Raw genomic sequence first — 26,204 nt, 5'->3', positions numbered from 1 at the left:
GTGGGGAGGGGCAAGGGGGGTGGGAGAGCTGAAGGGGAGATTGGCCTCTGTTGACTAAGCAAATCACCATTAGCTTTGCCCTGCACTCCACTTCGTTAAGACCCATTAAATTCCTTCCAGTGCACTCCCCAGCCTTCTCTAGTCTTTCCCAACCAACTATCAGTAGAAACATTCCAAGAGAGTGGGTAACTCACCTGTTTAAAATTGTGCTATGGCTCTTTGCTTTTAGATTTAAAGGCAAATTCATGAGTCAGGCGTGGTGGTACGTGCCTGTAATCCCAGAGGCTCAGGAGGCTGAGGCAGGAAAATTGTAAGTTCAAAGCCAACCTCAGTAACGTTGCTTACCTCAGTAACTTAGCAAGGCTCTAAGCAACTTAGCGAGACCCTGTCTTAAAAACAAAAAATTGGAGCTGAAGAAATGGCTCCTTTTGGAGAGCGCTCGCCTTTCATGCCTAAGGACCCCGGTTCAAATCCCCTGCCGGAAAATGAGAGGAAAAAAAAAAAACTATGAAAAAAATTAAAAAAAAAAAAAAAAAAAAAAACAACAGCAAAAAAAACCCAAAAAATTATTAAAAAAAAAATTAAAAGGTCTGGGGATGTGGCTCAGTGGTTACAAGTGCCCCTGGGATCAATCCCCAATACCAAACACACACACACACACACACACACACACACGCGCGTGTGCAATTCATTGTTTAACTTTCCAGTGAACATCTAGCCCTTAGTACTCAGGAGTCTATCAAGTGGATGGACTTGACTGGTGTCTAAGGCTTGTTTCCATTCGTCCCCTACCTACTTTGACAGTCCTCGCTCTGCCTCTTGAACCCCCCGAGTTCCCCGAGGCGCAGGTGCCTTCCCGGCCTTGTCTTAGCACTCGTGCCTGCCGTTCATTCCTCTCCTGGTGAGGCTGTGCCTCTGTTTGACAGCACCTTCACGTTCCTGTGTTGCAACTCTTGCCCTCTCTAGACAGCTGCTGGGAGGTGTGTCTCTGCCTGAGCTCTGAACCCCTGGAGGCACGCGGAGCTGCGCTCAAAGTACCCACTCAGCGCAGTGCCTGGGTGCGTGCAGAGGCCACCAGGCAGGCACAGAACATTTATCCAATTGAATTAGCTCATTCTTCTCTGTTCCGTCTTCCCGTGTCTAGGATATTGGATGCCAACATCCAGCTAAGTTATGTTTGTGTTAAACATGAATTGAAATGCAATTACATCTGGCAATGTGGTTTGAGAGCTGAGTAATAGAGTAAATAACAAGAGTGACTTTGTCACGCGGGCCAGTTCATCTCCCTTGCTTTCTTGCCTCCTGTCATGGAGCGTGACTCATGAACAGCAGGAGTTCAGCTTGTCTCCTCTGAAACCCCATCACTCTCGCTCTTCCGCCCTCCTGTATCACTGGGTCGCTTCCAGGCCTCTTCGTTAAAACCAGAACCAGACCTTGCGGTCTGAGTTGATTGGCTCCAGCAGGAGGCTGTATCCCGACTCCAGCTGGTCTATGCACAGAGTGTGAGCAGCACCCCAGGGCAGGGGGCTTCCAGGCCAGCGTGCAGGCAGCGTCCTTTCCCGAGGCCTAGGAGGCCACGAAGGCCCTGGATTTCCGCTGATCCCAGGAGCACTGGTCTCACTATTTTCTTCACCGAATGCTGCCGAGCCTTGCTGAGGCGCACAGTGCTGCCTGCCGGAGCCGAGGCCTCCTCACCTTAGGCCCACTGTTCTCGCAGCCTGTTTGAGTTGCACTCAGCAATCCTGCCTGCCTATTGGTTGGGCCTCCCTTGAGGTCTGCTGCCTTGGTCCGATGGAAGAACTTCCTTCTTGCTTTTAAGAAGGCGCTCAGATGTTTTGGGGTCTCCTGAAGCTTTTAGCCCTCCGTGGGGGCTTGCGAATGACTATTTCTGTAGGCTGTACCCACTCCCTTGATTCAGAGGAGATTTCGTCAGACTCAGGGGCTTGTGTTCCTGTGTTAGCCGTTACCTAGTAAGCCCCACACGCGGGTGCTGTGCTAGGAACTGAGCGGTGACTGTGGTCCCTGCATGGAGCTTAGGTTCCTGGGATGAAAATGAGAAAGGAGTAGTGGAGAGGGGCGTCCCTTTGGGTGCCCCATGAGTTCTCATGGCCTCTTGAGACCCTGCTTTGGTGGCAAGTGAAGTCTCTGTCCCCCACTCTTCCCACAGCAACCTGCTGCTGTCCCCTCTGCCCAATGACAGATGCCACACCTTCCACCACCCTGCTGCCCTCCAGCCCCATCACATGCCTCCTCCCCAGGTTGCCCCATCTTCCCCGCCTCTGTCCTCCTCTTCCCCGCTCCCCATAGTCCCTGATTGTCTTATCCAGTGGACAAGACTTTCTTGATCCTTATTCTTCAGAGTTTGTCTCAACTTTGGACACTATTAACCAATTTCTTCCTTAATGCGCTCATTTCCCAAATACAGAACTAATCCGTTTATTGTAGAATGTTTAGAAGATGAAGACAAGCACAAGGAAGAAGATAAAAGTGACCCCTAATCCTGCCGCTCAGAGGAAAACTACTGTTGACATGTGACAGGCGTCCTTTATTCTTTGTGTGTGTGTGTGTGTGTGTGTGTGTGCGCGCGTGTGTACAACAGTGGCACTCTGTTGTACCTGTTGTTTTATGACTTGCTTACTGCATTGCATTTTCTTACTGTATTCCTGCAGTCTTTTCTTGGGCCATCCGATGTCCTTCCATAGAAGGACATAGTTCTTTCCTGAACTACTCACACGTGTCCCTTGGGTTTGATTTCACCCACCCCACTTTCTGCTTCACTCCTCCCTGATCTCCCTTATGCAGGGCACTTCCCACAGTGCACAGCGCAGGCTCCGAGCCAGCCTCCCGTGCACATGCCCCTCTCCGTCCTGGGTGCAGCCACCCAGAGCTGGGCCGCCAGCCTGTCCTCTCCGCAGCACCAGCCAGGCCAGTTTCCACCTGCCTCGGGCTGGCTGGATCCTGAACCTCAACATTGTCTTGTTTCCTTTCACCTTCCACCCAATCCACACCTCCCAGAAAAGATCCAACCCACCTCTGCCCCTCTTCTGAGCTATTTCCACTCAGTGGAGCCAGAGTCCTCCTGGGAATCCTCCCAGGGAGGCAGTTTCCTCATCTTCCGCAGCATCCTTCTCCGTCTCTGCCTCCTGCAGGCCAGATCCTCACTCCCAGTTGCCTGACGGCCTCTTCAGGAAGGCCGTGGTCCTCCCCACACAGCTCCAGGCGTCCCCCCTGAGTTGCCTTCTTAGACTGAAGCTGCTTGCTTCCACAGGTGGCATTATTTCATGTGAGGAGTTAGAGTTTCCAATCTTATTTTACAAATAAAGCAAAGCCACCAAGGGCCCAAGGGCTCCTTGGAGGTCACATGGTAGTGTGGCCGAGCTGAGCTCCAGGCCAGGCCTCCAGCCTTCGCGTCCAGCATCGTGTCCTGAGGGAGGCACGGCTGCTCGTATCTGAACAAGCCTATCGTGAGTGCTTTGCAAATGTTCTCTGAAAGAAAAGGAAAGAAAGGTCTGTAGCCTGAAGAGAAGGGTCGCGCCCTGGTGGTGGCTGCAGGTGCTGGCGGAGGTCTCTGCGAGGAAGGGAGCCGCGCCGGGCGCCAGTGGGTGCTCGCCGCCTGGTGGTCGAGCGGTGTGTTGGGTACTGCGCAGAGCACTCTGCTCAGTATTGTTTCTCCTGATTGTCATCACAACTGTGCGAGGCAGAACCTGTTGCCTCTATTTAGAGACAGGAGCCAGGTTTGGGTTGGAGAAGCAGCCAAGGTCACACAGCTCCTCCAGAGCCAAGCGAGGACTCAGTCACATCTGTCGAGCACAGGCCGGCGATTTAAAGGCTGCATCGTCTGCCTTCCTGGCCCAGGAGGGGAGGTTCGGGGAGAAGTCAGGCCCCAGATTCCGGCCAAGGGCTTTTGGAACCCGGGCCTTTGTCAGCAGGGACACAGGTGCTCTTGACCAGCTTCTGCACAGCTCCTCGGCCTTCTCCTGCCTTCCCTGCTGGGCAGATGCATCGTCCACAGCGACATCAGTTCTCCTTCCAGGTCCCATGTGGAAAGAGATCAGAACAATAACTCATGATATTTTTGAAATTGAAAAAGCTCATCTCATAAAATCAAAACCCTATAGAATTCTATAGACTGCAGAGTGAAAATGTGGTGTGAATCTACATCGTGCACAACCATAGAAACAAAAAGTTGTACCCCATTTGTGAAAAAAAAAAAATGAAATCAAATAAAATACTTATGACTAACCAAAAAAAAAAAAATAAGTGAAAATGTGACCTTTCTTCACCTCTGCTGCACACATACTGTGGGTGGTTTGGATGTACCTACAGGACTTGTTTTATTTTATTCTTTTCACAAAAATATTAATATTTATTTCTAATTTAAGAAGGAATACAAGAAGGTCTTAACTTAAAACATGAAGCAGTGCAGCCGAAGCCTCTGCCCCTCCTGACCACAGCCCTGGCTTCTGTCCCTGCCCTCGCTCTGCCTGTTCTTCCCGATCCTTCCTCGGCCTCTGTGGAACGTGTCACTGTGTGCGTGTCTCTGACACACATGAGATGGTGCTCCAGGCACATTTCATTTTTATGAATGACGCACGTGTCCTGTGGGTCTTGTGTGTAGACTCCTGCCTCCTGCTAACTGGGTGCTGTGCTCCCCAGTGGGGGGAGGCCACGTCTGTGTGTTCCTGCGGCTCCGGTTCCACTTCCAGCTTGCTCCACAAAGCCACCGCTTTGCCTGCGGTTGGGGTGGTCAGACTTAGCAACCAGAAGTGCCATGTGCTGTTTAAATCTGAAAATTCCGAAAAAATTATTTGTTGATTGTCTCTGACAACTCTACTCCTTATGCATGTTGGCAAGTAGTTGAAAAAAAATATTTTCTATTTCAGGTTTATTATCTGATTTTTTTAGAGGAAAAGATAATTATAAGACATTTAAATATATGGAAAGTATAGAGAACAGTTTAACAAATGTCTGAGCAACCACCTCACAGCGTTTCCATATCCTAATGTTTCACCAACTTGATACCAGATATTTTTTTAATGACAACAAAAATAAAAACATTTTGATGCCCATGCCGGCTTCCTTACCGGAATGTATACTGTTCTGAGCTGGTGTTTGTCATTCCTGTATATTTTCCCATGTTTTCAAACTTCACATGGATTATGAATTTATGTAGATTACATATTTTTCAACTTATTTTTGTCTGGCATTGTTCTTGAGACGTGCCCTTGCTGATACATAGAGTTCTAGTTTGTATTTTCAAGGCTGTGTAGAAATCTGTCTCACGAACTTATTTGCTCATTCTTCTGTTAATGAGGTTGTGGGTGATTTCCGGTAGTTTACTACTACAAACCGTGTTGCAGACACTGTGCTCCTGCTTGAGCTCAGAGTCTCTCCGGGGAGCAGTGAAGGAGCGGAATTGCTGCGTCCTGCTAATGTGCTCTCCAAGGTCGGGGCAGGTCTGGGCTGCCCTCGGTGGAGCAGAATGTCCACTCCGTGTCTTTTGTTGGACATGTGCGGTGTTCTCCGTGAACGGTTTATCATGGTCATTTTAAGTTTGCATTTCCTGGAGAAGTGGAGTGTTTCCTCATGTGCGGCACAGCATTGTTCTTGTGGATTGTTCCCTTTCCTTGTTTCTTTGTAGGAGTTCTGGATTTTCTTATTTGGATGTTAATCCATGGTGGGATGGTCTGAGGCCTGCCTCTCCCCTTTGTGCTTTACATCTTTGTGGTACCAAAGTTTTTAATTTTAGGGGAGTGGAATTCCCCAGTATTCTTGTACATGTGTCTGTTTGTTTAATAATTCTTTCTATTAAAACAAAGATATGACACATTTTTTGCTTAAAATTTTAAAGTTGCTTTTCATATTTCATCTTTAATCCACCAAGATTTGCTTTTGACCTGAAGTGGGGTTCTGATTTGGTTTTCTGTTCAGTGATCAGTGGTCACCAGGTGTCTGAATGCTATGCCTGAGTCTTCTGGGCTTTAGCCACTGTCATCCCCAGAGGCTCTGGGAAAGAACAGGTGTCCTGTGGCCGTGAGGGTGGTCATCACCCAAATGCCCACCAGCCACAGGGCATCGTCTGGGCCACTGAGGCTGCTCCCCACAGGTCTGTGCAGGACCAGGCCACGTCCCGACCTGGCCATCTGGGTGTGGCAAGGCAGGGGCCCTTCTGGCCCAGGCCTTCCTCCTGTGACCTCCTGGGAGTGGAAAAGGGAGGGGACTGCCATGTTGGACTGTGTCCCCCACCTCCCCTCTCGTGGGCCTCACAGTCCCAGGAGCTGACCACCCTGTGTGACCACCTTTCCCTTCAGGAGGTGCACATCCAGGACTTGTGACCATCATCCTCTGCTTTCTTTACCCCGCCTAGGAGTCCGTCCTGTTGGTGCTGGGGTGGCTCAGGCACCTGAGCAGCAGGTGGAGCGAGGCAAGTCTTATCTCCAGAGCCGCTGATATGTCGACACTCTTTTATGGTCTGTTGGGCAGTTTGGCTGTATCTGATGGTGTGCTGAGCAGGGCGTAGGTCTCGGTATTCAGAAAAGTAGCCACTGAATGAGACAGGGTTCAACTTTAAGGCCAGAGATGATAGTAAATAACCAACATTTTTAAGGTGGCTGCATTAAAAACAGTAACAGCTTTATTGAGATACAGTTCACACATACAAAAGCCATTCTCTCATGTGTACAGTTGAGTGGTTTTTAGTGTATTCACAGAGCTGAACAGCCATTACCACTGTCTGAGTACAGAGCAGTCGTCCCCCAAAGTCCTCCCCAGTCCCCTTGAGCCCCCGGCAGCCGCCAGTCCACTGTCTATCTCTATGGACTTTCCCTTTCTGGACATTTCCTGTGAATAAAATCCTGACCGTCTCATTGGATCAGCATGAGGTTTTCAAGGTCATCCCTGTTGCTGAGTGTCAGTACCTCATTCCTTTCTATGACTGGACAGCGTCCATTGTACGGATGGCCCTGAGTCATTCCTCAGGCTGTGGTGTCTGCTTCGATGCCACTCTGGGGTGAGCTTGTGCCCAGGCTGTCTGCACACAGGCTGTGGTTTTTGCTGGGTCTGTACCTGGGGGCGGGGCTGCTGGGCCCTGTGGTAACTCTGTGTTGACACTTTGAGGAACTGCCAGACTGCCTTCTAGGTGACCGCCTATGTCCCTGTGCCCCCTGCAGATTCAGGGTCTGACTCGCCAGCATCTGTCATCGTGTGTCCTTTTATTGGTAGCTCTCCCAGTGGGTCTGAAGAGGATTCTCCCTGTGGGTTAAGTGATTTTGTGTTTTTCTCACATTTAATCCTCACACATTCTCATATGGGATAGCTGTCACTGCTGGTTTCTGCTTTCTGATGATGCTCAGAGTCACAGGGTAACTTTGGGAAACGCCATAAGAAAGTGGCAGAGCTGGGCCTTGAACTCGAATCCACCTGATTCCAAAACTCCAAGTTCTTCCTGCTGGTGGCTCCAGGGAGGCTCTGCAGTGGCAGGTTCTTTTGGTCAGGCCCCCGGTGATAAGACCATTTCCACTTGAACGACGTGCCGAGGAAATAGGCACTCAGGCAACAGAACGTGGCCACACGACCAGGGCAGATCTGAGGGAAGAGCCAGAGGGGAGTGGGCTGTGCACTGTCAGCTAGCTGTGAGAGGGGCAGGTGGTCGTGACGTCCCCAGGTCCTGTGGGTGGAGAGAACCACCCAGAGGCTGCGAGAGCCACATTGGTCTCAGGAACGGAAACTTGCTCTCCGTTTCCTTTGCTCTACAGCATCAGACATTTTGGCCGAAGGTCTGGCAGACTCGAGATCTCTGTTCAGAATACAAAATAATAAAATGATGTAAATCAAATCAGAACCAAAAAGCATCCAAGGGCTCCTGACTTATCACCAGTGTGCCAGCTGGCTCTCCTTCACTGAAGACTGTGGAGAGTCTGGAGCAGCCTGCCTCCAGGTAGGGACCGGAAGGACAGGCAGCCAGGCTTCTGCCACCCTGCGGCACCCAAACCATTCTGCTTAAGAATTTAAGCTGCTGCACAACCTGCCCTGGGCCCAGCGTCTCCACAGTGGATGACCCAACATGTCCAGAGGCCTCTGAACTTCCTTCCTGTGCATCCTGTCAGCCAGATATTTTCTCTGGAATGTCTGCAGAATTTCCTGCCCCTCAACTGCTCGCTGTCTGCGGGTGCACCTTTGAGTTGTGGGTGGGCTCTCTTTAAACACAGGGTGTGAAGAGGTTGAGGAAATGGGTGGTGCACGTGACTTTGGAGAGTGTCTCTCCAGGCAGGGGGAACTGGACTCCGGTGTGGAAAACCCCCCGGGTGCTCAATGATTGACTGCCTGGCTCCTCTTTGGGTGGCTTAGCCCGGTAGCTGGTTGAGTTACAGTATACTCTCAAGCTTCACTTCCTCAGATTTCAAGTTTCTCACCCCCAACACATGAAGTCTTTACAATTGAGATTTTTCTCATTATAAAAGCTATACATGCTTATTAACCAAAAAAATGAGAAACATACAGGCAAATTAAGGAACATTTGTAAAACATATCCATAATCTCCACTGTGCAGAGCCAAACAGCAGCTAACACTTTGCTTTCTGTTTGTCTAAATCCTTCTGTATACAGTTTTTAAAACAGACTTGGAGTCGCCCTGTATAAGCCACCTGTGACTTACTCTTCCCCCTGAACCATCTGTGATCTCAGATCTGTGCCCCTAACGTTGCTTAAATGGCTCCAGAGTCTTCGTTGTAAGGCTGTCCTCAACGCAGTTTATCCTTTCTCACCTCTGCCTGTATAAACAGAGCCCTAGCGGGCGTCACACCTGGCTCCAGTCAGGGAGCCCACCTTTCTGTACCCTAGCCCATCAACTGGTGTCCCCCCAGGGCCTGTGCAGTAGCTGTTCCCTGCCCTGCAGAACTTGCAGGCTGCTTTCTGTCCTCCCAGCGCCATCCCACCCCTGCTCAGAGTACACTCCCCTCCCCCCTGTGTAGGGGGCCCATCCCTCTCCCTCCAGCTTCCGGCCCATTGCCCTATTGCATTTTATACAAGGCAGTTAGGCCCTAAGACTGGTTTGCGTCTGTGTTTGTTATGTGCCTTCCGCACCTGGAGTGTGGCTCCTGGGGTCTGTGACTGGCCCGTCTCCTTCTGTCGGTAGTACCAGAGCAGCCTTGAGGACCTGAGCTCAACACACCTGGAGCGAAGGGGCAGATGACTGGGGCACGCTGTGCACAAAACTGACCATGTCCACAGGCTCTCCCGGAAGTAGAACTCCTTGGGCCTGGACAGGTACGGTTTTGAGGCCTGCGATATATGGTGCCTCTGGTAAGTTAAAGTGGGCCACTAATGCTCCCCCGGGGCGACTGCCGCACCCCTCAGCACTGGTGTTTTCTCCCTTGCCGCCTTTCAAAGCATCCTTATCAGTTTGGCTGAGAAACAGTTGCATCGTGTTGTCCTTCCTTGACATTTCATAACCATCAAGCCAAACGTGTTTGATGGCCCTCGGCTGTTTGCCCTGCTGCTGTGACCTGCCGGTTGGCGGCCTTTGCCTGTCTTTTGACTGGAGTGGTCTTCCTCGCTGCCATAGGACAGCTGTTTACATGTGTCCTCTTGTATACTTTTGACAAGCACTTTCCCCGCATAGTGTGTCACGGCACAGGTCCACATGCACACACCGTCCTGAGGCTGGACACGCCACACTGATAGGCCTCCTGCTCCTCAGCTTCCTCCTCCATTCGAATCAGACGGTAAAGGCACCTACCTGGTAGCCCTGATGCTCCGAGGAGAATAGAGTGTACGGGGAGCAGCCCCCGGCTGGAGAGGCTCGCAGAGCGGGGCGGGCGGGCGGGGATCGAGGCGCGCGGAGCCAGAGCCTGGCGCCCGGATCCTGCGTGTGGCCCCGTGGACAGCGGTGCCTTCTCTTTATGAGGTTGGTGGCTTGGGTTCCTCTTGGCTTCTGTGCACATCTTATGCAGACATCCTTGTGCTTTCTCCCTTAGTTAGGTGGTCTTGAGTGCATCTGTGTCTTGCAACCAAGAGAACTTAATTAAAACACTGGGCCTTTCCTGAGCGTGTGAGGCAGGCCTTTTAAAACCACCGGGGCTGCTGCTGAGACCTGGTCTTACAAAACAAATAAGCCATTTGGTGTAAAAACTAGTACTTCTGTGCTGCACTCTAGGTTTTGCCGCCTCTGGTGAAGGCCTTCTTGCTGTGTCTTAACATGGCGGAAAGTGTCACATGCAGGAGAGAAGGGGAGGGGCTGCTCTCATCCCACTGTCAGGAAAATTCTTGTGGACTCGTCACCTCTTAAAGGCCACCTCTTCATACTGTGACAGTTACATTTCAGCATGAGTTCTGGAGGGTACCTTCAAACCATAGCACATGCTTTTCTTGTACACTCCTGTCATCAAAGCAAAACTCTGGAAACATACATATTTCCAAAAGTGCCCTCAAGAGCCACCTGTCTGTAGCAGTCAGTGCCGAATTGATGCCCTGTGCTCCCAGCTTCTTCTCACTGTGGGGGCACCTGGCGCCCCTCAGTGACTCCTTCCATCTGGGCAGGTCCTTCAGGTATGTTCCAGATAGGGTGCACATGGCTGATCCCCTGTCCTAAAGGCATTTGCCAAAGGCAGGGCCCCCACATGTCCTGGTTTTGAAGGACTTTGGGTAAGTTTGTCCTTTTCTCCTCTGTAAACTGGGGAGTAAATAGTACTCGTGTCACGAGTCACGGGGAGAAGTCTATGAAAATGTAGGTGACTTAACTTCGGTGCCCGGCAAGCAGTGAGCGCTCAGGAGAGCTTGCCGGCTGCAGCCAGCAGGATGTCACACCTACCCCAGCGCAGTGTCTTAAAGGCCAGCTGCAGGTAGCCAGTTCCACATCAGAGGCTTGATGGGTCCTGACACGTCTTCTTCTGTAACTGCTAAAATGTGACCTCTGTCCCCAAGCCAGAAAAGGAAATGGGAGGGCTAGTTGTGTGACAGAGCCAAGCCCTGTCCCCAAAGGCCTGTGCAGGCTGATGCTGCTGCCTCTCCTCGGGACATTGGAAGGCTAACCCGCAGTGGACTCTGGCCTTGGGAGTGCCTGTTGGCACACTAGCATGGACCCTGGTGGTTTATCTACAAGGAATCGTGTTACTTAACATCTTCCATGTCATTTCCCCAGCTCTCAGACCTGTGAAAATTAAAAATTTACAAAGTGACAGTTAGAAAATTAAAGAGTGCCCAAAGGCTGATGGGAAAAGCTGGGCCCGCTGGCCCCCACCCCAGGGCAGTGGCTTTGGCTGTCCGTGGCTTTCTGGCTCCTCCACTCTGCGTGTTTCTAAACCGCTTGATTGTGCTGCTTGTTTCTTACTTCACCTGCCCTGGGCAGTTTATCCTCCCCATTAGGCAGTGTCCCCGTGTCGTGAGCTAAGGCTCCGTGTTTCCGTGCTGACAGTGCAAACCATTGGTGCCTCTGAAGCGAGTAATATTCTCAGTAACTTTATGCCTGCTCTTTTCTCTTTCTGGAAAGTGCTAACACCTTTGTCCCCTGCCTGTGTCTATGTCTTCCAAGGGCGTCAGTGCCGCCCAGTCCCAGTTCCGCACCCCTCCCCCAGAGGTGGCGCTCTGACTTCTCTTCCCTTCCTCCCCTGTGGCGGGGCATGCCACTGTCCTTGTTGCTGTCCTGTGGGCCCCGTTTCCTGGAGTTGGTGGTTTCCTCCCTGTCGTTTGAATCCCCGATTCTGCTGTTGCGACCTCCCGCAGCTTCCTGAGAGAGGCCCGGGAGGACTTTCCAAGGCTGGGCACCTGCTGGCGGGACTGTTGGCGGGAAGAGATCTGCCTGGACTTCACACTAAGTGTGTGGCCCCATGTCGGCCACATGTCCTGCGGGGCCTCATGCTTGGTTGGCCACCGGTGGGCTTGGTGTGGAAGCCCAGCATTCCTCAGAACTTCGGGGCCAGCTCTTTTTGTGATGTACCTTCATGGCCGAGAAGCATGAGCACCTGACTCCACGTCCTTCATGGGCACCTGCTCCTCTCTGCAGCTGTTGAAGGTGGTTTGGGTGGGATTCTGCTTTGCCTTGGGGTGTGGCTTTCTGGTTCTCAGAGCTGGAGGCTCAGGACCCTTCAGGGCCAGGTTCGCCCTCCTCCCTTCCTGCCACTCCCTGGGACTGGCTGGTTGGTATTGCGTTGCTCCTTCCGTTGCCTTGGTTCTTTCCTCTCGTTCGGTTCTTCATGTTTGCATTTTGCCTTCTGGAAAATTTCCTTAACTTTTTCTTCCAGTATTTTTTTTCAATTTTAGTTACAACTTTTAAATTTATGATCTCTTTTTATTGTTTTCCCACGGTTCCTCTTTCAGAAGTTTTCAGTGTGCCCTTCTTGTTTGTTGGATGCTGTGTGTCCCCTGGTGCCCAGCCATTTTGTTGTCGGATTGGTTGTCCCTAGCTTTCTGGTTTCCCCTTATCCACGATGTGTTCCAGTTCTTTTTTCATTTTGGTTCGAGTGCTTTGCTCATGTTTGAGCCTTCCTCCCAGAGCCTGGTGGTCAGTTGCTATGTAAGGGCAAGGCCCTGGCTGGTGGGTTGGAGCTGGAGGACTGCACAGCGGGGCACTTTTGTCAGGGCCTCCCCCAGAGTCCATGTGCGGGTCCGCCTCTGGCACTGGTCAGCCTCTGGGTACCTGGCTTTCAATGTCCAATGTTTAGGGGAGACACTGGGAAGCAGGGAGGAGGTCAGCGAGCCCTGGGCGTGTGATGAGACATGTGTTCGGTGTGCGCAGTTACCCCTGTTTTTAGCAAAGCTGTACCTCCTCCCCACCTGCCTCCCCGCCAGGCTGGGGTTTTGCAGTCCTGAGCCTTGCTGGTGCCCCTTCTGCCGAAATACACCCCAAATGGGGCCGGGATCTGGGGGTATCACTACTTAATTCCAGTTCACCCACTTTAGTCCTAAACTCAGGCCTGCTCCCCACCCTCACACCTGTGGTGTCTGGTGACTTTGGTCCTGGGCTCCGGGGTTGGGGGCCTTTGGTGACAGCCCCCTCCCCTGCGAGGCCCCACTTGCTTGACTTCCGCAGCTCCAGGTCCTGCTGGTGTGCTCCTCTCTTACTCTTCATGTTGGCGGGTTCCTGCTTTGGCGCTGGGCATTTTAGGACTGTTGGCGGGAAGCGATCTGCCTCGACTTCGCTCTATGCGGCCCCATGTCAGACCACACGTCCTCGCCTTTAGAATTGTCAGCACCGTCTCTGCCAGGCAGGCACCTTGCACGGGCAGCATCTCCTCCTAACCACCAGGGCCCCAGGGAGAGCAGCATGTCCACGTTTTATAGGGGGACCCAGGACTTGCCGAAGCCATAAGGTTCCGTCCAGGTCTGCCTGAGTTCCCTGCTGCCTGTTCCCTAGAGGGCCTTTGGTCCTCCACCCTGTGCCCTCTTCCTGTCCTTCCCCTCCTGGACCCTGCTTCCTGGCTGTGGGGTTTGAGGGCTTCTGCATGGCACCCTAAGGGTGTGCACACTGGGTTTGGATGCTGCCTTGGGTCAGTCAAGGGTGCCCCTCTTCACACAGTGACATTGATCTCGTAGCTCATCTGCCAGTCTGACTTGGGGAAAGGGATATAGGTTAACAACACCTTTGGTGACTGGATCTGGAAGAAGCATCTGGGAACACCCTGCTACAGTGGGAAAGGCAGCTGCCGTGTGCTGCTTCCCTAGAATCCTCATGCGGGACCATTCCAGGAAGATGCCTGCAAGACCCAGTCTGGTCCCAGGGTGTCCTTCCTGTTGGGCTGGAGGATGGCTGCATACATGCTTGGTGCAGGCGGGTCCCAGCATTATCCCTGTGCCGGTCCTCCTTCGGCTTTCAGGCCAAAGAGATCTGCACACTTAGCATCCAGACCTGTCTTTTCCCCTCCTTGTATTTGCTAATTTATAGTTGTTTAGTTTGAAAAACAAGCATTTTTCTGTTGCCAGCTGTCTTCCAGCTCCTCTGAGGCAGCCTCCCAGGAGGCTGGGGTGGGCTCCAGGAAGGTCATGCCTGGCCCCGCCCTGGCCTGCGATGGTGGAGGCTGCTGACTGCTGGGTAGTCCCCGCTCAGTCTGCAGGGCTGGGCTAGATGGTGGCCGGCTTGTGTAAGGAGAGGAGCTGCTTTCAGCAGCTTATCAGAATCGTCAGGAGCTTGTCAGATCAAGGACTGGATCCCCATGTAAACCTCAGACACAACCAAAGAGCCTTCAGAAGGCGATGGCTTCCAGATCCCCCCTCGTGTATCCCTCACGTGGCTCTGCTCCCCAGACTTCCTGGATGCCCCCTCGTCGTACTGACCCTGGGGTGCAAGGCCAGTGACTCTCACCCACTGCTGTCATGTGCTCACGGCGGGCAGCTGGGTGAGAGCACAGGCCAAGCCCTGGCCAGCTAGTGATGGAGCAGCCCGGAGAGAGGAAGGAAGGAGAGAGCAGGTCCTTCAGGCCTCCTCGCCTCCCTCCAACCTCCCACAGACTCTTGTTCACCCCGCAGACACCCACTGCGCTCAGACCCCAACCCCGCCCAGCACAGCAGTGTGCACCCAGCCTCACCCTAGAGCATTCCCTGCAGGGGAATCTACAGCTGCATTGAGACAGTGGCTTCCCAGGGAGACCGGACAGGGCACCGAGTCTGGTTTCATTTCTCTATCATGTTGCAGTTTGACCTTGAATTCTACTTCCAAGGCTTGTGCCCAGAAGACAGTGTAGAGCAAGTTCTCCTGACCTGTGCCCCCTTAGTCTCCAGCAGACCCCCTGCTGCCTGCTGGCTCTGCCTGGGCAGGAGGCTGCCAAGCACCCGCAGGGTGCACCCCTCAGGTGAATTTCACACCCCATTGGGCTTTTCTGCACCCTACCACCCTCCTGAGTACGTGGTAATGAGCACCCCAATGTGCTGACTTCCCCGAGCCCTTCTTGGTCCATTACAATGAAGTTGCTCTTTTCCCTTAGAACCATTTTTGTCAGGGTGTCTTTAATCAGTGGCTTCCCCAGGGACAGTATTTTTAGAAGTTGTATTTTTCACGTTTTCCCTTTTCCCCTTTTGGAAATTCTCTTCCCTGTGCTTAGTGAAACGGACTAATGAGATGCCAGGAGAGTTGGGGCCGTGTTAATTGGAACAGGTACAGAGGAAGCGGCTTGCACACACCTTCAGCTCTGTCTTGTCTCACCTGCGATCCTCTCCCCTGTCTCTCTGGCACAGGTGGCACAGACGGCAGATGGCGTGGATGCTGACCTCTGGAAAGATGGCTTGTTTAAGTCCAAGGTTACCAGATACCTGTGTTTCACAAGATCATTTTCCAAAGAAAATGTAAGTGTAGGGGTGGTTTCTGTTTGTTGAGTGAGCACGAGTAATTTACACTCCTGTTTGGGATTTCCTCATTTTTTGTTGTGGTTTATTTTCATTGCTGTATTAATTTATCTGTGGTTTTAGTGAACTGGGTAGAATCAGCAGCCAGCACTGTGTTTCATTTATTAACAGTATTATTAACCACGTACCCAAGTGCACAGTGAATTCCATTAAAATGTGTTCTCCAAAGGAAACCAGGAAATTTCTCTCAAAGCTCTCATTTGCCTACCTTTCCTTCAAGTGACAAATCACGGTAGTGTGGATGTGACCGTCTTCCAGTGGAGCTGGAGCGGATGCTGGCAGCCTACTCAAAGGAGGACCTGTGTCCCTCCCCACTCCGGGGCTCCCAAGGGACTTCTCCTTCCCTCCGAGTCTCTATGGACATTAGACATTTCATTGTTTTGATAGATGGGTGTCCACAGGCAGATTTCTCTTAGTGTGCTGTTTTTTGTTACTTGGAGCCATAAATTAGGAAACTTTAAAGATCCTTACCAAGCCTTTCCCAATAAGGTGTTTTAATGGGTGTCTTCGAAAAGAGGGAAATTGCTTTACCGAGCTTCTCCCCTGCATGAGGCCTGCCCTGGGTACTCGGTAAAGGGGCCCCTTTTGCCCCTCAGACAGTCTCTCCCAGCATCCCCCTCTCCATAAAGAAAGACACTGAGGGCCAGGTTTAAGGCTTATCCAAGGCCACCCATCTTCCCTGGCCCCAAGTGGGGAGCAGTCAGATTTTCATTCTCAGTGGAGATGTTTATTATTGGCCTACATAGTTACTTTTCTTTCTAATAAAATATTTATTTTTGAAACTGTTTTACCAACTCATTTTTCCAAACTTTGTTATAACAGTATGTTCATGGTTAAAAAAACAAAACCAAACCATAACAATGACTTCAAACGCCTTCACTCAGAGCCCTGAGCAGGAAGTAGTCTTCCTCTCCATCACAGCCCCCAGCCCAGTGCCATGTCACTCACCTGGGTGTGTCCCTTCCAGCGTGCTTGCAGGTGGGCCATCCTGCTCTCTGGCTTACATCCTCTCCCACCCTGTTCCTGCTCTGTGTTGATCATTCTTCGTTGGGAGAGTTACTCCTAATGTGTTCAGAACTCGGTCAGGTCGTTGCTTTGATTTTTCCCCTACGTTCAAGAGCAGCATATTTACTGGTTGTAATGTGCTGAGTTTATGAGTAGGGAAAGTCCTGGCACTGAGTGCTGGAAATCTTTTGAATGCATTTTCAATACCAGGAAGGTAGCAGCTGAGCGGGGGGACGCCTGCACTGTGAGCTGGCAGCACATCCGCCAGCTGCCTTGGCCTCCCTGTGGCCAGAGGGACACCATGGAGCAGGCCTGGAGGTGGCATTGCCTTTCCAGATGTTGGGCTCATGGGCTGGGAGTGACCCCATTCCAGGGCTTCCTAACTGATCCCTGGACACTCCTCCAGCCCCTTTGTTCCTGGAGGGTACCTAAACTGGTTGTTTTTAGCTCTTGTCACCTCTGTTCTGCCCACTGGCCAGCACTTCCTGCAGGAGGTCAGCGGGCTCACTGTGACTTGGGGCTGCAAGGAAGATTCCCGAGGACTTGAAGGGGCACCGCCCATGCCCTCAGTCCCCTGCTGCTGTCCAGGTGTTCCTTCCTGGTCATGAGCTCTGTGATCACTTGGTTTTTTGGACTTTGTCAAATCCAGCATGACAAAGAAGTCACAGGGGCTTGTGTGTTTTGGGTGTCTTGAATAAGTGTGTTATAGAAAATGTGTTGGTTTCCTCAGTGTTTGCTGGCCGTTCAGCAGCTGTGTGTCGGTGTGAGGGGTAAGAAGAGGAAGTCCAAACCGTGTGAGGAGCAGGTGCATTTCATTTTTGGAAAAACAATGAATGGGTCCAATCTATCAAATCAATTCATTGTTTTTGATTTGGGATCAAATTGGGGGATGGCAGGGCCACTTGCCACCCCAGAGGGAGGCAGGAGCCAGGCGAGCTTTAAGCCTTGCAGCCCGTCTGTCGTGGTCCCGCAGTGTGAACGAGGGCTGTGCAGAGCAGTTTTTACAACCGTGCAGGAGGGTGTGGGACCTGGAGACTGGGCAGAGTCTTAATTAGGCGACTTGAGACTCCCAGTGTAGGAGTTTGGGGAGCCTCCTCTGGAACCTAAATTCCTTCCCCCAATAACGCTATTAATGCAGAAACCTGGCTTTGGAGTGACATTGCTTCCTGGGGAAGGAGCGAGATTAATTGCACTTTTCATGCCCTGTACTTTCTGCATTACCTGTAATAATAATGTACATAGATTAGGTAGGGAGGATATTAAACAGAAGGATTTATGAACATTTGAATATTAAGTTGGTTATCTGTGGCTACCTTAAATGCAAGGTTGTCAAAAATAATTACAGTATACTAGCAAATACTGGCTACCAGAGACAATATAAATACCCTGAGTCAGTGCATATTGGGCTTTTGGCATGAATCATTTGCTCAACAAGGATTGGGAATACGTTCTTCATATTTATGAGGAGGAAATGAAAGGGAGCATGGGTGGGGGAGGGGAGAGGAACACGCAAAATTAATGGTGTCGCAGACCTACCGTATTAAACCCGAGCAGCGGCAGCCCGCGCGTGGAGGGCCACTCCGGCTGCGGAAGCGTCCACGGTGCAGACTCCCCTTTTGCATGCACGGAAGGCTTTTCCCAGGCTCCTTTTAATGGCCACACCACTGGTGCTGTGGTTGTAGGATCGGGGATATTTGTAGAGAGCTTGGAGGGCGCGGTCGCTAAGTGGTTTGCGGTTGACTTCGGTAAGCCCAGCTTGTCAAGGAGACATCTGAGAAGGATGCTGATGAATGCCCACCCATCGCAGGGGCAGAAAACATGCCCAGTTGTTAATTTCTCAATGCAGAAAGCAGTGGCGATGTGGAAAAGCAACTGCCACGAAGAAAAATTATGATAGATGAGATCAGGCGATTCTGGAAGCAGCTGATGTTTGCGGGTTAACGGTTCAAACCCCTCCTGCGCCCAGAGGTCGATTCCAGGCTGCTGGGGCCCCTCTGCTCTCACCCAGCCACGCTGCCCATGGTCTTCCTGAGGCCCAGCTCCCTGAGACCTGGTCGTATTCGGCTTGACGAACATGGGAGCGCAGAGAGGGAGAAGGGCTTGGTGCTGGCAGGGCCCTGAGAACACCCTGAGAACACTGGCCACCTTGACCTTCGTGTTTCAATTTGAAGAATTTATTTCATTTGCACACTTTTGGTTCATTACGCATTTGTTAAACATACGTTCGTAATTTTCATGATATGGTTTAGATTTGCCTTCTAGGCAAATCCAGTTTGATTTCTGATTCTCCATGACCCACTCAGTTGAAAAAAAAGGAACCAAAAAAAAAAAAAAAACACATACTAAACACATTAATATATTCAGTGAATAATTAGTGAGCACCTCCCATGGGCAGGCGCTATGCTAGGCTGTGATCTGTGGTGGGAGCAGAGGTCATTCTGGTCCCTGTGGTTCTTAGGCTCCAGAGGAGGGACAGATAGCAAACAAATAACCTCACAAATACATGATTAGAAGATGACATGAAGTGGAAAGAGCGCCTCAGGTGAGGGTGTGAGGATCCTGAGTAGCTTCCCGCGCCTTGGCGCTGTGCCAGAGGAGGCAACCCTGCACACGGTGGAAGCAGAGACCCTTCCACACCAAGCCATGGGGACAGTGGCCTGAGAGGTTGCTGACCAACTGGACGGTGATCCAGGGATGCAGAAAAGTGAACTGAGAGTGTGCTCTTGCTGGGCTTGTGGGAGGAGGCTCGTCAGGAAATGGGCGAGCAGGGCGCATTGCTAGTATCCTAACAGGAGAGATTTGGGAAGGGAACCCATCATTCTCTCCTTAACTGGCTCTGACTAGAGAGAGGGGAACGAGGCTGCGAGTGACTCTGAGGATGTTAATGGAACCTCCGCGGTGGCCCTGTGTATTTAAGTTGTAGGGCAGATTTCTTTAGGGCTGTTTCCAACTTGAAGTGTAGGCTGTGTGTGCTGGCGAGCTCACAGAGAATTCTCTCTTGCAATTACAGAATGGAGGGTTGTCTGAGAAGGGTTTCCACGCCGGTTACAGGAACTGCGCACTGTGGACCCCAAGCGCTCGCACTGAGCAGGAGCTTAGGAGGCCCTGTGTGTGTCGTTTGGGAAGCCGTGCAGCACTGAGGCAGCCATGTTAGCTCATGCTTCCTGGGATTTTGCTAAATGTATCTGCAACCAAATGTGTGTCAGTAGCAGGCTGGTGATCGCCTAGGAGTCTGATGCTTCCCTGTTAAGTTTAGATGTGACTCTTCCCCTGCAGGTGCCCAGGAACCTGCTGTTTCTAAAGCTGACTGGTCCTGAAACGTGCTCAGGGCTGAGTGGCCAGGCCCAGGGACCTATGTGCACAGCTGCCCTCTGCTGGGTTCGGTCTACATTGTCTGCTGGGTGGCCCACCCGGCTCACCAAGGCCACATCTGAGTGAGTGGCTTTGAAGTTCCGCAGATGAAACTCCTTCCTGGCGGCCACCAGAGTCCCTGAGTAACCGCTGGGGAACATTAAGTGTCACCTCCTCTAATTAACCTGCTGTCGTAAAGCTGCACAAGTTATTGTGTTAAATATGCATCTTGAAGCCAAAATGGCAAACCTACTGCAGGCGTGCTCAGATTAATAGTCTGTATCTCTTTCCTTTCTTCCCAAGAGTCATTTGGGGAACGTGTTAGTGGACATGAAGCTCATTGACATCAAGGACACACTGCCCGTGGGCTTCATCCCGATTCAGGAGACGGTGGACACACGTGAGTCTTCCTTTAGTGCTGCTCCTCATGATGAGTCTTCTTCCCCTGGGTATAATTTTAGATAGTTTTTATGTGCATTTTTCTTTGGAAACATTTTAGGAAGTCCTACTCTGTGCCTGTGGACAGTGCCTGCTGCTTTCTCCATGTGTCCTCCTTGCTTCCCAGGGCTGGCAGAGTGTCTGTGCAGTCTATAAGTAAGCGGAGGGCCCCTTTCCCTTAGAGGGGTGCCCCGCTAAAGCCGGCTTAGCTGGGATCAGAGTGCAGACCTGGTGACAGTCTGTAGTGCATCGTCTGGTGTTACTGAAACCAGGCTCCATCCGAGACCAGGACCTCAAGGGAAAAGAAATCAAAGATGCCCAAGGAATTCAAGTGCAGTCATTTGTCAATTTGGGGCCCAAAAAGCAAATAAGACAGTGAGAAGCAGAATAGACCACAAGTTAGCGGGCACGGAAGCTGAGTTTGAATACCCTGACTGCGGAGGAGTGCTGAGCACAGTGACCTGCTGATGGACAGGGCTGCCTCGGGACGCTGCGCGCCCGGGCTCTGTCCTGCGTGCGGTCCTGTGGCAGTGGTGGTAGGCAGAGCTGGAAGGCTCTGGGTGTTTGAGTTTCCTCGTTCTGGTTTAGTGTGACTTGTTTTATTTTTGGTGACCTGTTGCCCAGCTGGGCATCCACTGTGGTGGAGCAGGGAAGGGGGAGAGGCACAGGCCAGTTCACCTCTGAAGTGCCCTCTCACTCTCAGCCACGCTTGCTCACTTTTCCATGCTGATCCCATCCCCGGCTCACCGTGGCCCGTGTGCCGTTTTCCGGCTGGCGTTTTGCGTAGGCCCCCAGGACTGTTGTTTCAGTGAAGCAAGCGAGCCCCCACCCCCGTGTAGCCGATCTGGGTTTCTCAGTGGCCTCCTCACCTTAACGGCAGGTCATTTTTAGCATCTGTTGTTATGTGACCGAGCTGAAAGTCACGCTGGCTGGTGTTGATGGTGTGTTTGCCATGCATTGGCCCCTGTGGTTTACCTCCCTCATCGTGTTTTATGTCCAAGAAATCCCTCTTTAGAGGAATGGGTATCATTTCACCCATTTTGCTTATGCAAAAAAAAATTAGTTCTAGTAAATACTTAGGGTTTACAGAATTCAGCAAAGATCACACACATTTAGAGGTGGGGAGCCATGCTGTACAGCAGGTCGGGAGGCTGAGGTGGGAGGATGGCAAGTTCAAGGCCAGCCTCAGCAACTGAGCGAGACCCCTTGTCAAAATAAAGGATGAAGAGGGCTGGGGTCGTAGCCCAGTGGTGGGGAGTAACCCGCATGCGTGCTGGAGTCTGCCTCCAGCCTCTGACGCAGTGCACTGTCGGGACAGACAGGTTTTACATACGTATGCAGATGGGGTTTTTGTAACCTTATTAAGATACAGTTCAACACCATTTAATTCACCCATTTAAAGTGTACAATTCAGTGATTTTTAGAATATTTACAGACCACTGTCAGTTTTATCACCACAAAGGAAAATCTGGACCCCTAGCCATGGCCGTCCACTGCTGGGGGCCCTCACCTCCCTCTCTGTCCCTCCACCCCACACTCCTGGACAGCCACTCAGACCTGCTTTCGAACAGATTTGCTTATTCTGTGTATGTCCTTTGGGTGGGATGAGGCCGCACGCTGTCCAGTGTGTCAGGCCTCTATCCTCCGCACGTGGCTGCAGGGCCGGAGCTGCAGTGCTTTCCATTGCCTGACGAGCACCACTCCAGGGGACGCCCGTGCTGGTCACCCCCTCGGCTGACGGGTATTGGTCGTTTCCACTTTGGGCTGTTATGATGATGCCGCTGCGAACGTTCCTGCCCAGGTTTTGGAATGGACGCGTTTTCAGTTCTCTCGGGTGTGCTGCGTTGTGACCTTGCTGGGTCACGTGCCACTCTGTGCTTCACTTTTAAGGAGACTCCCAGCTGTTTCTTGGGGCAGGGGCACCACTTCACGTTCCCACCAGCCGTGTGTGAGGCTGATTTCTCCACATTTGACCAACACCAGTTCTTGTGGGTTCCTCTGCTTCCAGCTGTCTTCACGGGTGCCAAGTGATGTCTCCTTGTGGTCTTGATTTATAGCTCCCTGGTGCCCGAGGTGCTGTTGGCCATTCGTGTACCTGCTGTGGAGAGGTGACTTTTCTGACTCTTTGCTCATTTGGTAATGGGATTGTCTTTAATTATTGAGTTGTAAGAGTATTTCAATATATTTTAAGTAGAAATTCCTTGTCAGAGAGCTGATTGGCAAAAATTTTCTCCCATCCTGTGGGTTTTCTTTCCATGTTTTTGATGTGTCCTTGGAAACATAAACTCCACCTCTGCTGGAGCTCCACGGATCTAGTGGCTGTGCTTTAGCACCATGGAAGAAGCCACTGCCCAATCCCAGGTCACCAAGTTTTATGCTTGTGTTTTCTTTAAGAGTTTTATCATTTCAGCTCATTCACTTACGTCTTTGATCCATATTTAGTTGATCTTAACTTTATTATACTGTACATATTTGGTTGTCCTGCCCCATCTGTTGAAAAGAAGGCTTTTCCACGTTAAATTGCATCAGTGCCCTTGTGGAGTATCACCGGACTGTGAGTGGGGCGTCTTACTTCTGGGCTTCGCTTCCCTCCCATTGATCTCTGCACAGTCTTGATTACCGGAGCTTTGTATCACGTTTTGAAACCGGACACATGACTCCATCACCTTTGTTCATTTTCAAGATCGTTTTGGCTAATCTGGGTCTCTTGGATTTCCACTCACATTTTGGGATTAGCTTGTCAGTTTCTGCAAAGAAGCCCGCTGGGATGTCGACAGGACTGGTGTTGACAGTCAGTGGGTTGGGACGCCGGTGGGTTCTGAAGGACTTCTTGTCTGCAGTCTGCTGTACTCTGACTCCAGGTGAGTCCCTCGTGTCCTGGTCCTCAGGCTTTGTGCAGACCCCGCCCCACTCTGTGCCCTTGGTACCCCTTTCTCTTCTGATTCGGAGTATTTGGGTTGCTGTTTCCCTTGCCTGCAGTTTCCTTTCCTCCACTCAGAAAGTCCACTCCCCTGTGCTCACCTCAGGAAACTGCCTGTGATCCTGCTAACGCTCCCCTCCACACGGTCAGGGTCAGGTGCTGCAGGCTTCAGGTGGAGAGGTGGACAAAGGCTGGCGCTGTCCCCCAGGGAGCACAGTCCTGCAGGGAGCCGGGCTGCTCACAGGGGCTTGCACTGCAGCCAGAGTGACCCGTCCGAGGCCGTGGTCTGCCGCCTCCGCTGCTGTGCGCATGAGCACAGAGAGCACACCTGTGCTGAAGCAGGCAGGAGGCAGGCAGAGGCAAGCACGGGGGGCGGGAGACGGAGCAAAGCCCTCAGATCACCTCCAGTTCCCACCTTCACCTCTGTTGGGACAAACTGCCGTGTGGCGTGGGTGGTGGGCCCTGGATTCAAGTCCATCTTGCCGAATGTGCAGTCTGGCTCTGCCCTTGAAGTTGTGGGGCTCCAGCTAAATCCCTTCCTGCTCCTGGGCCTCCAGTCCCTCACCTGTTAAGTGAGAGGAACGTGAACGCCTCTCCCTGTTGCTGGTAGCGTGCTCGACAGCCACACGGGTCTCCCCCGCCTTTGCTACTCAGCTGTTCCTTTGAGGACAAGACCCATGTTTGGTTCCTTTCTTGGTCACCTGAGGTTCCCGCCTGTTTTGTTAGCGTTTGGATCACCGTGACCAAAAGACTGATGAGGACAGCGTAGAGAGGGAGAGTTTATTTTGTCTCATGGTTTCAGAGGTTCAGCCCTGGGCCTGAGTGAGGCTGAACATCATGGCAGAGGCTATGGCAGAGGAAGGCAGCTCAGGACGCGGCACCAGTCGCCAGGGACAATATGTAGACCCCAGGGCACACGCCCAGTGACCTCTTCCTCAGCCACACCCTGCCTGTCTACAGTCACCCCAGTTAATCCATGCCCATGATGAATCCACTGATTAGGTTAAAGCTCTTGTAAGCTCATCCTTTTACCTCGAAAGGTCTTGTGTTGTCTCACACATAAGCTCTTGGGGGACACCTCGCGTCTCAGCCACCCCAGTGCCCCACATGGCGCCTTGCCTTTAGTATGGCCTCGGTAAGGTAAGCTTCATCACACTCTGGCTAAATGACGTCCCAATCGCCAGCGCACAGTGCCACCTACGACAGAAGCTCGTGCTTGACCCCACAGGCCTCCGTCAGCGCGGTGCTCAGCTCTCGTTGAGTTCACTTCTTTAATCCTGCTCCTTTCCTCTGCGCGCTTTGCTGGCGAGCCTGGACGCTTGGCACACGCTGGCCCGTCGCTCTCCCTCCTGCGACGCGTCTGCCTCGCAGTCGGCGTCAGTTCCCACCCTCCCCTGGGCTCTTTTCAGGTTTTCGTGTTTGGCAATTACCTGACACCTGGTGTCTTTGTACCTGCAGAGCCACGGGGGCTCCCCATTCTGTGTGTTCCTCTTAGTTTATTGAACCAGCTCACTGTGGGGGTCCGGGGTGGAGCCCCTTCAGAGCTCGTGGTCTGGCGGTGGGGGCCAGCCGTCCTGGCTGGGAAGTGTGTCCCCATGTCTGGGGCTGCTCTGGGTGCTGGCCAGCTGTGGACATGCCAAGGTCAGGGCCCAGGTCCCCTCAGGTGTTGCACCAGAGGCTGGGTCAAGGGAGCCTCTTCACCCCTGACACGGACCTTTTTCTGTAGCTCTTCCCAGGGGACAGGAGAGCTTTGTGGTCAGTCCTGTGTCATGTGAGCGTATTTGAGGCCCTGACTTCATAAAGTCACCCAAAAAGATGAGACTCCTGCAGTTAATTGAAAACACAGCTTGTTGCAGTGGTAGAGCACTTAAAAACCGGAAGACTGTTTGTTTTAGTGAAGTGCTGTGTACTTTCTCTGTGTTCATTAGCATGACTGAACACATTTCTATTGACTATGTATAATATGTTTACTTAAAATTAGGCCCGCTTAAGCGTGCGTAATGAGCGGCTCCGTCCTTACCCCGCGTTGCCGCGAGCAGGGGAGCCAGGAGCAGCGTGGCCGTCGCCCGTGCAACACCCACACTTGGGGTGCCTCTGAGGGGCGGCCCCCCTCGCTCCCAAAGGCTGACCGCAGCAGCTGATAGGTTTCGAAGGTGCAGGGCCGTGTTGACCCCGCCCCCAGGTACCGTTCCTGGCTCACTGGAGGCAGCGCTTTGGTCTGGATTCAGGACACTCTGATGGCTTCTAGATCTGACCAAGCCCTTGGCTTCTGCCCCTGTGGAAAGAACTCGCAGGAGTCAGTCTGGCTCTTATTAAAAAACTCCTCCTCACCCCCAAAAATAACAGCCACCAAGCAGCCCCGTGGCTCTTCCCCCGTGGACCACGGCTAGGACCCTCGCCTTCTGCTCCTAAGCTTGAGTGGCTCTCAGTGCAGATTTCATGCCAGGGACTGGAAGGCCTGAGGTCAGCGCTGAGCACAGACGCCGCTCTTACACCGGGACTGACGGTAATTTTGATGGAAGTTTCCTCAGGGCTCATCTTTGCTGAGTCCTACTATGTGCCAGGGCTGGTCAGGTGAATGGTGCTTGTCACCACTTGCAGCCACCTGACGTCCCCAGTCGGGTGGGGCTTCACCAGCTCCCTTCCACATGATGAAACGGAGGCTCACAGGATGTGAGTGGCACTGCTGAGGTCATAGAGCCAGAACCAGAAAACGGCAGGGGTGGGTGTAGCCCAGAGACAGCAGCCTCAGGGACTGTCCGGCCTGTGCTCAGAAGCACAAGTGAACAGCCACACACCCGCTCGCCCACCCAGGCTGCGCGAGGGGAGAGAAGACTCACGGGCCGTGTCCTTCCTTTCCCATGAAGGGGAAGACCAAATCGTTGATGAAGAAAAGTCAGTTTTTATGTAGAAGAACTCCACCTGTCCAGTGCGGAGGAGGGGCAGGTGTAGACAGGCACCACTGGGACACCTCAGGAGAGTCTGGGGCTTAGCAGTAGCACCTGGCGGTAAGGAAAAGGCTTCGGGAGCTGCATTTGGGGACTCTGTGAGCAGGGTCCCAGCAGCACCATGAAAGTGTCCCCGGATGCAACGCTGAAGGGGACACGTGCTGCCTGTGAGGTGGACTCTCCTGAAGGTTGACCTGAACCCAACCCGGCCT

At 52.2% G+C, this 26,204-nt stretch overlaps 1 protein-coding gene across 3 annotated transcripts in view; it reads left to right on the top strand.

The window, feature by feature from the left end:
* The window catches only part of Mvb12b (multivesicular body subunit 12B), a 159,340-nt gene that overhangs the window by 39,940 nt on the left and 93,196 nt on the right, over positions 1–26,204 (top strand). For all 3 annotated transcript variants that reach the window (XM_047524881.1, XM_047524882.1, XM_047524883.1), the window contains exons 3-4: positions 15,163–15,270; positions 19,990–20,086. In XM_047524881.1, coding sequence (XP_047380837.1) covers positions 15,163–15,270; positions 19,990–20,086 — 205 coding nt within the window. The remainder of the gene's footprint in view (positions 1–15,162; positions 15,271–19,989; positions 20,087–26,204) is intronic.

Source organism: Sciurus carolinensis, chromosome 14, assembly GCF_902686445.1.
Source record: "Sciurus carolinensis chromosome 14, mSciCar1.2, whole genome shotgun sequence".
Taxonomy (NCBI): Eukaryota; Metazoa; Chordata; class Mammalia; order Rodentia; family Sciuridae; genus Sciurus; species Sciurus carolinensis.
Note: the sequence above shows the minus strand (reverse complement) of the source record. Positions and strands in the feature narration are given on the sequence as shown.